A 16,052-nucleotide genomic window follows, 5' to 3' on the forward strand; every position below is an offset into this window, starting at 1 on the left:
ATATAGAAACAAACACAGAGAGGCAGCCAAAATGAGGAAACAAAGACATACATCCCAAATGAAAGAATGAGAAAATTCCAGAAAAAGAACTTTAAAAAGTGGAGGCAATCAACCTAGTAGAGACAGAGTTCAAAGCAATGGTTATAAGGATCCTCAAGGAACTTAGTGAGAACTTCAACAGAGAGATAATAAGCATAAAAAAATGACATGGAAACCATAAAAGAGTGCCAGTCCAAAGCGAAAAATATAATAACTGAAATGAAGAATGCACTAGAAGGAATCACCAGCAGACTAGATGAAGCAGAGGATCAAATCAGTGATTTGGAAGACAAGGTAGCAGAAAACACCCACTTGGAACAGCAAAAAAGAACAAGGAAGCAGAAAAAAAAAATAAGGATAGTTTAAGAGACCTCTGAGACAACATCAAGCGTAACAACATTCCCATCATAGGGGCACCAGAAGGAGAAGCGAGAAAGCAAGAGCTTGAGAACCTATTTGAAGAAATAATGACTGAAAACTTTCCTATCCTGGCGAAGGAAATAGACATACAGGTTCAGGAAGTGCAGAGAGTCCCAAACAGGATGAACCCAAACAGGCCCACACTTAGACACATAATTATAATGGCAAAGTTAAGTTAAAAACAGAGAAAATCATAAAACCAAGAGAAAGGCAACTAGTAACTTATAAGGCGGTTCCCATAAGACTGTCAGCTGATTTCTCATCAGAAACTTTGCAGGCCACCGGGATTGACACAAAATATTCAATGTGATGAAAAGCAAGGATCTACAACCAAAATTACTCTACCCAGCAAGGCTATCATTTAAAATCAAAGGACAGATAAAGAACTTCCCAAACAAGAAAAAGCTAAAGGAGTTCATCACCACCAAACCAGTATTACAAGGATTGTTAAAGGGACTTCTTAAAGACAGAAAAAAAAAAAAGTCAAAATTATGAGTAATAAAATGACAATAGCTACATATCTATCAACAATTACTTTCAGCGTAAATGGATTACATGAGCCAATCAAAAGACAAAGGAGGGCTGAATGGATAAGAAAGCAAAACCCTTACATATGCTACCTATAAGAGACTCCCTTTAAAAGACACACACAGACTGAAAGTAGAGAGAAGGAAAAAGATATTTCATTAAAATGAAAAGAAAAAAAGATGGGGTAGCAGTACTTATCCCAGACAAAGTAGACTTTAAAACAAAAGCTAAAACAAGAGACAATGAAGGACCCAGTTATCCCACTTCAGGGTATTTATCCAAGGAAACCCAAAATGCTACTTCAAGGGAACCTGTGTATCCATATGTTCACTGCATCATTGTTTAAAATGGCCAAGATGTGGAGGCAGCCTGGGCATCTGTCGATGAAAGAATGAATAAAGAGTAGGTGGTACATATAAACAATGGACTATTGCTTGGCCATGGAAGAGAATGGGATCTTGCCATCGGCAGTGGCATGGATGGACGTGGAAGGTGTTGTGCTGAGTGGAATATGTCAGAGGAAGACAGATGCAATGTGATTTAGCTTATATGTAGAATCTAAAGAACAAAATTAACAAACAATACAAACTCATAGATACAGAAAACATTTTGATGATTGCCAGATGGGAAGGGGGTTGGAGGTGTGGGTGAAAAAAGGGGAAGGGATTAAAAAACACAAATGGTTGTTATAAAGTAGTTATGGGGATGTAGGATATAGCATAAGGAATATAGTCAATAATATTGTGATAACTATGTATGGTGTCAGATGGGTACTGGATTTGTTGAGGTGATAGTTTGGAGGGGTTTGGGGGGGACACAGTGAAAAAGATGAAGGGGTTAAGAAGTACAAATTTGAAGTTACAAAAGAGTCATGGGGATGTAAAGTAAAGCATAGGGAATATAGTCAATAATATGGTAATAACATGTATAGTGCCAGGTGGGTACTAGACTAGTCAGGGGGATCACTTCTTAAATTATAAAATGTCTAACCACACCTGAAATTAATACAAAATAATATTGAATGTCAACTGCAATTGAAAAATTTAAAAAGGGTGGGGAAAGGTAAAGGGGAATAAAAAAATTTGCTGTCAAAAAAAAAAGGGACTGCAAGCACAGATATTCTGTAAGTTCTCTGACAAAGACAAAAACATACACTGGTAGGGCTGGAAATGACCTTGGAATTTATCTCATCCAATAAGCTTATTTTCAGATGAGAATACAGAAGTCCAAAGAGGAGAAATATCAGAGCAAACAGATTCCCCATGGAAACCAAACCAGAAAACCATATGTAAAAAAAAAGCTGCAAAGAAACAAAACAAAATGTGTTTATGGCAGTTACCTTTAGAGAGTGGGGCCATGGGAGATTTTTCTTCTTTTTGCTTTTCTGAATTATCTAAATCTTCAATAAGGAGTATATATACACATACATATATATATATATGTATATATGTATGTATGTATATATATGTATATATGTATATATATGTATATATGTATATATATGTATATATGTATATATATACACATATACATATACATATATATATACATATATATGTATTTTTTTTTACACTGGAGAAAAATTTTTCTATAAGAGAATTAAAAATAGAAGGGAGAGGCTATGTTTATAAATTGCCTATTATGATCATTTAATGCATGCCTGAGATCATAGGTGAAGGGGCTACAAAATAGGAAATACAGTGGCTTCATAAGTTTAAGAAGAATTTAGAAAAGACAGAGCACTCTAGAACAATGAAGTCCAAGAATTCAGAGACCAAAACCAGCAGAGCCAGATAAAGCAACTTTTGGAAGACTCCAGTCTATAAATTCAGTGGATTAAATCTGGAACAGGCCCTGGAGACCGCTTGGGTGAAAAAACAAAAGACAGATATTTCAGTGGTGTTTCTTCATGAGTAGTTTGGGAATCCTGTTTCTTTCCCTTTGGAGATGGGGTTAGGATGGAGCTGAGATTAGGGCGCTATGAACTGTAGGAGCTCACCCAGCACCGTGGGGTGGAAATATTTAGGAATCACCACCATGGTTCCTGCTGTTTCCTCTCACCCAAGACCTGAACCTTCTTTGTGTTCTGTCAACGTAAGAGTTAGAGTCATGAAATACAATTTCAGAGTCTTGTCTTAGTTAGACATTTCACATGTCTTGCTGTGGCTGCAGTGGGTTTCAGCTGAATTAATCACAGAATCATAGACTGTTAGAGTTGTCAAAACAGAGATGAAATCATGTCCCTAAAGTCACCAGGCTAACAAGTGGTGGGGTCTGATAAGGTTGCCAGATTTAACAAATAAAAATATAGAACACCTCGTTCAATTTGAATTTTAGATTAACAGTGACAGTGTTCGTATAAGTATGTCTCTTACACTATTGAACATGACGTCCTGTGTTTCATCTGGCAAGCTTATGGGGCCATGATGAAAGCCCCACTCCTGGTTGACTAGAGAATGTGTAGTATATTTCTGAACAGCGGGTCTCTCTGATTTCCAGAATGATCTTACATATGAAAAGCTCTAGAGCTTAGCAGTTACCAAAGCACAGTGGTTCCTTGAGCAAGTTTTTCATCTGCATAACAGGTTACATATAGCACCTACTTCAAATAATTGTTGTAAGGATTAAATGAATTGTTACAAATAAGACACATAGAACAGATACTTATTAGATCAAATATCAAGCCCAAAGTGTTGTGAATGGTGCCTTTAGCAGAGCAGTCTGCAATGATGTCTCAAAGATGTTTGTCTCTGAACCACTCCATTGGTACAAAACAGGCCACAGTTCCCCTCCTATTTTCTCTGGCTTGACGCTGAGAAAACAAAAAGTTCCCCTCATCTGCAAAAGAGAGAATGGCCCTGCTGTTGATAAGGCAATGAGGATTTTTATTAACCATTGTAACAAGTAGTCATTCATGATAGAATCATTATCTCAGCATTATTACATTGTAAATATTAAATATCCACAAAGACGCCCTACAGTGCCCACTGGGAGTTCACAGCAAATTGCCTTCCTTAGATTATCTTGTCTAGAAGTTGCAAATCGGGTTAATCATCAGAGTCACCAGGGGGATTCTTTTAAAGATCAACGTTTTCCTTACGAAAATATTTCACACATTCAGCAAAGAATTTTACAGTGAACACGTATATACCCACCATCTAGAGCCTACCCTGGACGTTTTACTATAACTTGTTTTATCATATATCTGTCCTTCTATCCATCCCTTTATCCATCCATCAGTATATCTTTTTTTGTTCCTTACACATTTCAAAGTTAATTACAGACATCTATCTCTACACTTTCCCTGGGGAACTTTCTAAAACTGTAAATTTCCAGGCCTCAACCCCAGAGGTTGACAGATCTACTAATTCGGGAAAGTCTCTGCTAGCCCAGGTGATTCTGATCCACAGTCAAGTTTGGGACAGTATCAGTCAGAAGAAGCTAGGTTATACTGCAGCATCAAATAAGCCCTCCTAAAAATCTCTATGGTACAGAACAACAAAGATGTTTCTTCTTCTTCCTGTCCCTCCTCTTCCTCCTCTTCCCCTTGTTGTTCTTGTTCGGGATTAATGCTCTATGTCCAGCCGTTGACTGGGCTTCACTCTGGTAGCCATGTTGATGGAGTCCCTACTATCCAAAACATTGTCAGGCTCATGGCAAAGAGAAAAGAGACATGGAAAGCCATGTATTGGCTTAAAAGAAAGAAAGAAAGAAGGAAAGAAGGAAAGAAAGAAAGGAAGAAAGAAACCTCTGCCTATATAATACACATTCACCTCTGCCCACCTTTCATTAGCCAAAGCAAGTGACTTGGGAACTCAAGTTCAAAACGGTGAGGATGAATAATCTTTCCTCAGGGAGGAACACTATGGAAGGGAAGCTGGAATATTTAGGAAGAGTAATACAAAATAACACAGGAAACCCCTAATTTCATCCAGATTCTTCAATTCATAGACAAGGAAGCTAGCATCCAAAGAGACAGTGACTCTCTCAAGATCGCTCAGCTAGTCCTATGCGGGAATACTCCAGAAACAAAGTCTCCTAACTCCCAATGCCATATACAGGACTAGCTCCCTGAAGCTTGTCCACCATCCATTCATTAATTCATTCGTTTGTTTATTCATTTATCTAACAACTGTTGATTGCCTCCTATGCACCAGAAACTGATAAAAATGAGACACAGTCCCTGTCATCAAGAAGTGCCCAGTCGGGCCGGCCTGGTGGCTCAGGCAGTTAGAGCTCCATGCTCCTAACTCCGAAGGCTGCCGGTTTGATTCCCACATGGGTCAGTGGGCTCTCAACCACAAGGTTGCCAGTTCAATTCCTCAACTCCCGCAAGGGATGGTGGGCAGCGCCCCCTGCAACTAAAATTGAACACGGCACCTTGAGCTGAGCTGCCACTGAGCTCCCGGATGGCTCAGTTGGTTGGAGCACATCTCAACCACAAGGTTGCCAGTTCGACTCCTGCAAGGGATGGTGGACTGCGCCCACTGCAACTAGCAACGGCAACTTGACCTAGAGCTGAGCTGCGCCCTCCACAACTAAGACTGAAAGGACAACAACTTGACTTGGGAAAAAAGTCCTGGAAGTACACACTGTTCCCCAATAAAGTCCTGTTCCCCTTCCCCAATAAAATCTTAAAAAAAAGAAGTGCCCAGTCACGAAGGAGACTGGGAGAGATAAGGAGCTTCCCAGGCAAGAAAGCTGAAGGAGTTCATCACCACCAAACAAGTATTACACGGAATCTAAGAGAGACTTCTTTAAGATAGGAGGGAGGTTAAGGATGGGTGAAAAGGGAAGGGATTAAGAAGTACAAATTGGTTGTTACACAGTGGTCATGGGGATGTAGGTTATAGCATAAGGAATAATCTCAATAATATTGCAATCACTAGGTGTGGTGACAGATAGGTACTAGATCTATCAGGGTGACAGATGGGAATAGGGTGGGGGCAGGGTGAAGAAGGTGAAGGCATTAAGAAATACAAATTGGTAGTTAATACAGTATGGGGGAAATAATCAGCAATGTTGTAAAGATCAGGTAAGGTGCCAGATGGGCTCTGGACTTATCAGGGGATCACGTCATAGACTGTGTAGATGCCTGACCAATGCGCTATACACCTGAAGCTGAAGTAGAATAATATTGAATGTCAAATATAACTAAATATGTAGGTATATATAGTCACGGGATGTGGAGTACAGCATAGGGAAGATAGCCGATGGTATTGTAACAGCTATATAAGATGTCAGAGGGGTAGTAGCTTGGGGGGTGGGTTATCATTTTATGAGGGGTTTAAATGTCTAACTATTACATTGCTTTGTACACCCGAAACTAATTTTAAAAAAGGAAAAACAAAGAAGTGCCCAGTCCCAGGTAAAGTTCTTTCATGTAACCTTCAGCTGCCCGTATCACTGGTATATTTGATCCTATCACCAAATAGCCTGAAGCAGCAATGCATGTCAGACTGATAGAGAGGCTTTCTGAGGATAAAGATCTATTTTTCCTAATTGTTTCCCATCAGAGAGAGTCGATTCCTGGCAACAGCTTGCTGAAACTCGGCATGGCGACACAGCTCATCCCAGACACAGAAGGTTTAAAGTGACTCTCGGGCTCACAGTGGTTGAGGATCATTCCTAGGGCAGCGTCAGCTCACGATCTGATAGCATAATAGCTTTTCTCTGAAAGGAATCATTCAGTCATAAAAACCTGAACCCATCCTTGGAGCCCATTTTCATTTAGAGAGGAAAAAAAAAAATACTTCAAGGTTTAGAAATCTGATAGATTTTAAAACAACTCTGGAAACTTTCCAAAAAGAGGATAAGTTGATTTGCAAAAGATATTTGATACCTTCACAAGCTATAACTGTGAAGACTATCCATCTTTAAAGATGTTAAAATAATACCATAATGTAAAAACACTGTGTCTAATCTTTGTAAAAGCATGGAATGTTAGAGCTGGGAGAATGGGAAGTTTCACTAACACTAGCTGCCTTGTTTTACAGATAATGATCATGGTGGTTATTGAGTGTTTTATTGTGCCAGCCACTGTTCCCAGCAATTTACATGTATGACCTCATTTTGTCCTCACAGCCAATAGGCATTATAATCATCTCTATTTTGTGTTGCAGACCTTTAAGCTCATAGAGCATAAGTAATGTGATTAAAGGCATCGAACCACATAAAGGTCTGAGATTTGAACCTGAAACTCAGGTCTTTTGGTTCAGTGTTCCTTTTATGTAAAAGGGAATAGAGTTGTCACTCTTGTGGGGACCACGAGGCTCCTAGACGTTGGCCCTATTTCCCAATTGCCTGTGACACTAGACCAGGTTCTGTGGGATGCAGCCCTTTCTACGCTCTCTGAGCTTCAGCCTGGCAAAGGAAGGAAGAGAGTGTGGGCAAACTGTGTCCTCGAAGACGGGAAGAGAGAACCTCAAGATGGTTATCAGTGGTGTTCACTGCTACTAAACAGTCAAAGACAGTAAAGACTAGATGGCTATTGAATAATATGACAATTAGACAATTATGCAATCACTGTTGAACTTTAAAAGATCAGTTTCAGAGTGATTAGGGTAGCAGGTAGTTTGCAAGAGGATAGGGAGTCAATAAAAGAGGAGGGAATTAAAGCGGGCAGTGTAGGCTACTGGAAAAAAAGAGAAAGAATATAAAGACAACCAGAGGACGCAGACAATGTGGACACATTTTCATTTGGCTTGGAGAGAACCAAGTGTGTTGTTACACAGAAGAGGGAAGAGATTGTGCCCACTGAGAGGAATCAATGTAATGTGGACAAGAAAGAAAGGATCAAGTTTTTGGAGCAGGGAGGAGGAGGAGAGCCATGTGTCATTAAATTATTTATTCATTTAGCCACTATTATAAAGTGTCTACTGTGTTTCAGTCACTGGTGAGCAAAAAGCATACACATACTCTGTGCTTGTGGACCACAGTAAATATATATATGGTTATTATAAACATATGTAGTTATATATAATATAGTTATTATATACATGTAATATATAGTTATATATGTATAATATGCAGTGATTACATATTATGTAGATATTATTTAGCGTATATACATATTACTATATACTGTGAAAAGCGCTGTGAAGGAAAATGCCGAGGTACTATAAGAGCCAAAGCAAAGAAGTTAGCCTTACGTTGAATTGTTGTATAAAGTCTTCCAAGAAGGGATAGAGGACAAAGGACGAAGATACATAAAATGTGTAGAAAATGTTGAGCAAAGAAGATAATCTTCACCTTCTTAGTGAATAAGAGGATTAAAAATGCATAAGAGTGAGAAGAAGAAGAACACGTTTGAGGATTTGAGGACAATGGGAAATATATTAGAATCCATTCGTGGACATCCTATTTGGTACCAGCAAAAGAGGAGTACATTTACCAAGAAGCATTAAAAGCTATTATGAAATTAGGTGGTCTAATCCAGTTGGCTTGGTTTTCTGACTTTCTCAGGGAATTCTTAGCAACTCAGAATACATGCAAATAAAGAAGTGATGGGGTGAGCAGAGAGAGCAGGCTGGTGGTTCTCATAGCAGGCACAATAGAATTGAAACGAAAGAAAGGGTTCAAAGATAGTAGAACGGGCCTGGTGTCCGGCTGGCTAGGGAGGTAAGTGGAGCCCAAAGGGGATGGGCCAACTCAGTGAGGTCGCATTGAGGACCAAGAGAACAGAGAACAAGTTGAGAAGAAGTGAGATCAAGGGAAATGAGAAAGGGAGAAGAAGACGTGATCAGAGTGGGAGGACAGACCTACATAATGATGAACTCTCAGGTTCAGCCAGATCGATAGGGACCTAAAATGAGGCCAAGGTGATTGGTGCCGAAGAGATTTAAAGAATGCTGAGGCTGGGGTGAGGTGGGAATTAAGGCCTGGAGAGCTTTCCTGAGAGCAATTCGAATCCAGAGAAGGCTGTCCTCTCTGCTGTGCCTTAGAGAAAATAAACTTTATGCATTTTCTAAACCAGATACATATATTATGTACATATATTGTCAAATATGTGTGTGTGCTCACACACACTGATATATATCTTAATTACCTGCAAGTGGTCTGGACATCCCAAGGTGATGGCTAGTTCCTAGACTTGCTGGATTATGTTTCATTCAAACCTCAATATGCTAGATGACAGCCTGCAGACGTAACTCAGGAAGAGCTAGAGGGATGAGTAACCTCCCCTCATTGTAAGTAGCCTTTACCAAGCACCAATTTCTTGGAAGAGAGATGGGACAAGGGAAATTTTCAGTGAGATTTGGGACAAAAGGACAGATTTCAGAGACTTTTCAAATGTAGACTCAACTTTTCACAGTTGCTTAGCAACTGGTCGCGTATAGGAGATGAGGAAGGAGAGTCAACTCGAGAAGGAGGCAGACAGTTGGTGTTTGTTTCCCCCCGCCCCTCCCATGTTACAGATGAGGAAACTGAAGCTCAGAAAAATTAAGACTCATCCACAGCCGCATGACTAGTAAGTGGCCGAGCCAGGGTTTATTGCCAGATCCATGTTTCCAGGACATCATACTCCTCCCCTCCTGCCATTCTCTGCAGGACCCTATCGTACTCCAAGTCACTTTATTGAATATACCAAGCTCAGCCTTATCCTCTTCTTTTCCACGTTTGCCGTGTGCTAGCAAAGATAACTGCCTGCTCATCAGTCACCCTTCCCCTGCCTGGCTGAGGAGACCCTCCCACAGTTCCTGTGATGCTGGGTTCCCTGTCATCTTCTCATTAGATTGTGAATTCTCTGGGAGTTCACACAGTATTTCCACCCTCGCAATATAGCACCTTTGGCCTCAAATGAAAAACATTTTAAATTATATTGGAGGTTGAGAATAAACATTTTTCACTGTTTTTTTTTTTCTTTTTTTCTTTTAGAAGTGTTGACAGACCCCTTCAACATGCTATGTTATATTCCAAACTCTCGTGAATCACATCACACTGTATTGAGTATAGGTTTGCTCCGGGGGTTAAGGCTCGAATGATACACTAAAAATCAATGAGAGGACAGTAAATGTGACAGCTCATCATCTGCTATCAGTCATATTGTCCTCAGAGAAGACAGCCCACTCATTGTGATATGTGGCACCTCAAAAGATTTGTTTTCCATGCAACAAATTATCCTGGAGGGATATGAAGGCCCCACTGTTTTTTTATTTAAAAGTCATAAGTTAAGGCCTTGAAGACATCTAAGTGACAGTATATGAAAACTCATATTTCTACTAGCAGTTTTTGTGCCTTCATCACAGTGATAAAAATCACTTTGTTCTCCGGTTTGTAGCCATGGGAAGAATCAAAGCATTGTGCAGATTACTTAAAATTCCACTGTGCCTGCACCATTTGGCCAAAGAATGCTAAGAATTCACAGCTGTTGCTCCCAGGAAGGATTTCTAACTAGGGCGGCTGCTGTGTAACACACAGCTGTTGTTAATTCGAGCTGAAGATTTTTAATTGCCTTTGTGTCGAGATTTGTTAAATAACAGTTTAGAGAAACAAAAACTATAATAGTTGTATTAGTAGGGTGCTGAAGGGAGAAAATAACTGGAACACAGCATTTTTGCCTAGTAAGCGGAGTCTGAAAATATCTTTCCCACATGACTGGCTTCCAGCCATCCTAGGAAAAGAGTTTCTGGGTAAATCCGGTCACAGAAGTCCTCATGGCCTCTGTAGGAGTGCAGCCCCTTGTTCCCCTTACTCATTTATCTGGAAGCACTTCTTCCCTGAGTGGCCTTTCCTTGTTCTCCCACTCACCCATTTCTATTATTTCAGCAGACAGGAGTCATAGGCTTGGAGTAAATGTAGCATTAGCTGGCAGTCGCCTGCTCCTTCTAAGTGGCCTGCAGTATTTTGGTGAGCCTTTGTAATTGCTGTTTTCCTATGACATCTAGCCCATCCGTGACAACAATGGCAGAGATCTGAACCCTCTCCATTTGGCTTAGAGCAGCTGTGTGGATGAGCAGAAGATGGAAAAACGTGGGCCTTTCCTTTCCTTTCTGCCAAGGCAAAGAAGAGATGATGAGAGGCCCTTCTATGAATGAGAAACAACAATTAATGTTGTCCCTCTTGAGGGACAGTTTCCAACTGTCCCAAGATAGGAGCTTTGATTCTGAAGAGAGGCAAGCCAGGAAATTGCAGAATAAGTCATAAATCCTTAATTCCATACTGAAATCTCAATCATGTATTGCGTTTTAATATTCAAAATTCCCTTTAACAGGAAAACCTCGATTCATCAGGCATTTATGGAGCACCGACGGTGTGCAAGGTTCTGTGCTAGTGAGAGACCTAGGGACCAAGGGTAAGACAGGCCAAGGGCATCCAAGTGCTGTATAAGCCACTCACTCCAACAGAGGCGTGGTGAGAGGTCTAACTTATGGCACAGGGGCAAGCATTTGATCTAGGCCTAAGGGATGAAGAAGATCTTCATAGAGGAGAAAGGAAGGGTTTTCCAGGCTGAGGACCTGAAGGAGCAGAAGCACAGCGGCCTGGAAAAAAATGTCATTGAAGGGACAGTATGTGGTTGGACATGACAGTGTTGGACGAGGATGAGAAATGAAAATATAAGGTTGGAGAGGTTAAATGGAACTAGATTCTGGAAGGTTGAAATGCCCCTCTAAAGTGGATTCTATTCTGTGGGGAATGGCAAACTATTGAATGCTATGGAGCTGGGATGTGACATGCTTTTCAGGCAAGTCATCCTGCTGACATGTCAGCCCAACTCCAAAGCCTCTCCCATTCCTCCACGGAGATGCAGAATGATGGCCGTGTGCCAAGGACATGCGGACCTGAACAGTGCTACAGGGAAGAGAGGAGGGAACACCTCTGAGAACCACAGTCCAGGCTTCCAATCCTACCTTGCTCCTTACTAGCCTAAAGCAGTTAACTTCCCTGTGCCTCTGCTTCCCCATCGGTAAAATGGGAATAATAACAGTGCCTGCCTCTTAAGACTATTTTAAATTAATTCACATAAAATGCTTAGAACAGTGATTGGCACAGTAAGCACTTGGCAATAATAACCAGAAAACAACAGAAAACAGTCATATCAAGGGATGTTACAAAATAACTATGATCTTCGAAAGTGTCAAGGAAACACAAAGGAACTGCTCTATACTGAAGGAAACCTGAAGGACATGGCAACTAAAGGCACTGCATGATTCAGAACTTGATCCATTAACTTTAAAGGATATTATGGGGACAGTGAAGACAATTGCATTGAAATCCGAAGGGAGTATGAAGATGTGGTTATGTACAAGGATGTGCTTGCTTCCATTTTTGAAGGAAATGACACCAAAGTGTTCTGTAGTGATGAGGCATCAGGTTGGCAACTTATCCTCAAATGTTTGAGAATGTTTGTTGTACTCTCCTTATAAGTCTTCTGTAAGTTTATGATTGTCTGAAAATGAAAACAATTTATTTTAAAAAGTAACAGCTAGCATTTGGTGAGCACTCAATATGTATCAGGCACTGTGGTCAGTGCTTTACACATGAGCAGATTTATCTCCCCAGGAAGCCTGCACCTGACTTGCATCTCTACCAAAGGGAGTCCTGCATCCCTCCCCGTACCCCTTGTAGCGGCCTGAGGTCCTCCCCACTAGACCACCTATAGAAACTGCTTGTTGGTTGTCATGCCTGCCCCATTCCACAGACAGTAAGCTCCTTGAGGGCAAGGACTGTATCCCATTCTCCACTGTACCCACATCTCCCAACACAGCTTCCAGTAAATTGTAAGTGCTCAATCCGTGCTTTGTGAGCTAAGTCCTGAGGCTTGCCCACCATGGTGAATATAGTCAAAAATGAGGCACCAGACTTGGGATGCATGTCTGATACATGACTTCTTTTCTAGGTGGCCCTGGCTCTGGCAAAGGCACACAGTGTGAAAAGCTGGTGGGAAAATACGGATTTACACATCTCTCAACTGGTGAGCTCCTGCGTAATGAGCTGTCATCGGAATCTGAAAGAAGCAAATTGATCAGAGATATCATGGAACGAGGAGACATGGTGCCCTCAGTAAGCAACAGCTTCCTTCCTTGGCTGGGGAGATATTTTGGAGTGTTGCTATTAGGCTAAGCTGCTGCAACAAAGAAACACAAAAGAACAGTAGCTGTACTTTATTTCTTTCTTATGTAACAGTCGGAGGCAAGCAGGACGTCCATGTTGTCCAGGCCCAGGTTCCTTCTGTCTTGTTGCTCTCCCAGCCCCTTGAATATTAGCCTATTTCATATTTTCCACTAAAACTCGTCTCCACTATACAGTTAAAATATTTAAAGCAGAGATGAGCATGGTACAACAGAACCTAGAATTAGAACCCTCTGGAAAATAGAAAATAAAGTTTCCATTATTTGGGGGGGAGGGAAGAGGTATGATAGCATTATTTTGAAATTTGGTATCTTCCTTATGCAGTTTAAGTAAAGAATGTGTATCTTTTTATGTATCTTTTTTCTTTTCAAGTCACCATCCATCTCTGAGAAGCTGGATGCCATTGGGTATCAAAAAATATTCATCCCTGCCATACTAAGTCCCAGGCTCTGTAATTAGGGCTTGTACAATACAGTCCCTATTAGCTAACAGAGCTTTGGGCTTCCTCCTTAACCAGATACAGTCTCTTTCCCACCGAGAAGACAGAATGATCCTCATGAAAGAAAACAAACCATTGCATTTGCCTCTTAGCTGGCTTCCGTGTGCCTACTGTTCTTCCCCCCTACAGTTTACTCGTTTTACAACAGACAGAAGGATTTCTTCAAAGTGTCAGTCAAATTGTGTTATTCCCTTCCCCAGAGCCTTCCAGTGGCTTCCCGCCACACTTAAAATGAAATCCAGAGTTCTTCCTGTGGCTCTGGCCTCCAGCTACCTCTCCAATACTACTTCCCGTCATTCACCTTGCTCATTCCCACCCTGGCCTCATTGTTCCTCCCATAGGCCAGGCTGTTTCTGCCTCAGGCACTTGAAAGTCTTCTCAAGTCAGTGGATGTTAAATTTTATAAAATATTTACTGGAAAAAAAATCAACAATAAAATACATTTTACACATTGTTTTGCCTAGTTTTAAACAGCCATTATGCCTAATTCATGGAGGGTTACCATATGAAATATGGCCACTATATTTAGTTTAATCTAAGATGGCATTATTTTAAGACACTCCAGTAAAATATAACTAGTAAAAATATACCAGTAAGACAAAACACTTACAATTAAACTATACCCCAGCACTGCTATAAGATACCTGCCAATTTCATAGACATTAAAATGTGGGTCGGGAGGAAGAATGAGACTTAGAATTAATGAAATACAGCATATTGGCTGTCTGTCTGTTCTTCTTATCTGAACCTTCTCCCTCCCGCAATGGGAGGCCTTAGGAGAACTGAGAGGATTCTAGTGTTGCTCTGTGGAAGAGCTCAGGTCCTGACCACTCTCCTTCTGCTGCAGGGCATCATTCTGGAGCTCCTGAAGGAGGCCATGGTGGCCAGCCTGGGCCACACCAAGGGCTTCCTGATTGACGGCTATCCTTGGGAAGTGAAGCAAGGGGAAGAGTTCGGACGTTGGGTGAGTTTTGTTATGGGGATCATCACAGAAGAAAAGTGGGGGTATCATTGAGGTTGGAAGATAAATTCAAAATCTATCCCTTTCCCAATTACATGAATCAAAACTTTCAGTTACAAATAGCAGAAACTCAGCAAAAATTAGCAAAAAAAGAAATAAACAGGAGGGGGCAATGATGGTGGATTTATCAGCGTAAGTAACTAAACCATCCAGGAGTAGTTCACACTTGATTGGATCCATCTATTCAAATTTGTTCATCATTTGTCTTTTTCCAACTCTTGGATTTTCTTTCCTTTGTGTTGACTTTATTTTCTTCCTGTTCCAGGCTTATACTCCCCTATCTAAGTGATCGCACAAAAAAGTGTTTCTGTTTTCCAATGGGTCCAGCAAAGGACCCAGGATCTTTCATTATCCTGGATTATTAGGCCATGGCCCATCACTGAATCAACCCACTGTGGCCAAGGGGAAGATGGGAGGGCATATGATGGCATATCTGGGAATATCCTCATACAGCCTGGAGGACCACGGCAGGGATGGGAATGGAGCAGACAGAATGGGTACCACACCTGAACCAACAGACTGAGAAAGGCAAGGGAAATTACCCAAGGAAAAATGGGAATACCCTTAGAAGAAGGCAGGAGAATGGATGTTGGACAGGCAGAATCAAATATATGCACCACTCCAACCTCCCACCATCCCAATGACCCCCAGTCCCACTCTCTTCACTAGGAGGGGTCACTCACAGGGAAAGAGCAGTAGGTAAAAACCGTCACAGCTATCATTTATTGAACCTACTCTGGGCTGGGTCTTGTGCTATACACTTTATATACATTACCTCTAATTTTACAAAGTCCAAGCAAGAGGGAGACAATTGGCCCCATTTATTAAACAAAGACTCCAGAGCCTACAAAAATTAATATTTATATAGCTATCTCTGTAAACTAGCTTTAAAACATTTTCATTTGTATTATTTCATTTAATACATACATATAATAAGCTTTGTTAGATAGATAAGGAGGTATTTTCTTCATGTTAAAGGTGATTAATTAAGCCCAGAGAAGTTACATGACTTGCCCGTAGTCACATAGCTGGTAAGTGACAACTCACTAGTAAGGAGCAACCGCTGATAGAACTAAGATTTGGGGGCCCATCTCCATCCATCTCCAACACTGCAATATTAAGGTCAATTGTATTCATGTGCTTCCTAGGTATTAGTCTGACCTCCTTCTGAGCCTCTATTTTATTTAACTTCCTACATGGTATCTAAATAGTTAAAGGACAATTGGTCACCTTCCCTATGTTTCTTGCTTACAACCAGAGTCAAAGAAAAAAATTCCCTGGCTTAGCTGGCAAGGGTGGGCCCTGAATCACCAGGGCCGCCCTTCAGCTGCAGAGCCTCCATCCAGGTAGGGTGGGCAGGGAGAAATGGATTTGTGTGGTACAGCCTGTGACTGTGGTGATTCCAGACAATTCCTGATGGGGGAGCACTCACGCCCCAGAATTCTAATGACCTTTTCCCACAACAAACCACTT

The 16,052-nt window shown here is 41.0% G+C and overlaps 1 protein-coding gene across 4 annotated transcripts in view; it reads left to right on the top strand.

The window, feature by feature from the left end:
• The window catches only part of AK5 (adenylate kinase 5), a 204,352-nt gene that overhangs the window by 161,428 nt on the left and 26,872 nt on the right, over positions 1–16,052 (top strand). For all 4 annotated transcript variants that reach the window (XM_019743342.3, XM_019743343.3, XM_088791211.1 and 1 more), the window contains exons 11-12: positions 12,827–12,990; positions 14,406–14,522. In XM_019743342.3, the coding sequence (XP_019598901.3) occupies positions 12,827–12,990; positions 14,406–14,522 (281 nt within the window). The remainder of the gene's footprint in view (positions 1–12,826; positions 12,991–14,405; positions 14,523–16,052) is intronic.

This window comes from Rhinolophus sinicus, chromosome 14 (assembly GCF_057876585.1).
Source record: "Rhinolophus sinicus isolate RSI-liver-muscle chromosome 14, RSI-T2T, whole genome shotgun sequence".
Lineage (NCBI taxonomy): Eukaryota > Metazoa > Chordata > Mammalia > Chiroptera > Rhinolophidae > Rhinolophus > Rhinolophus sinicus.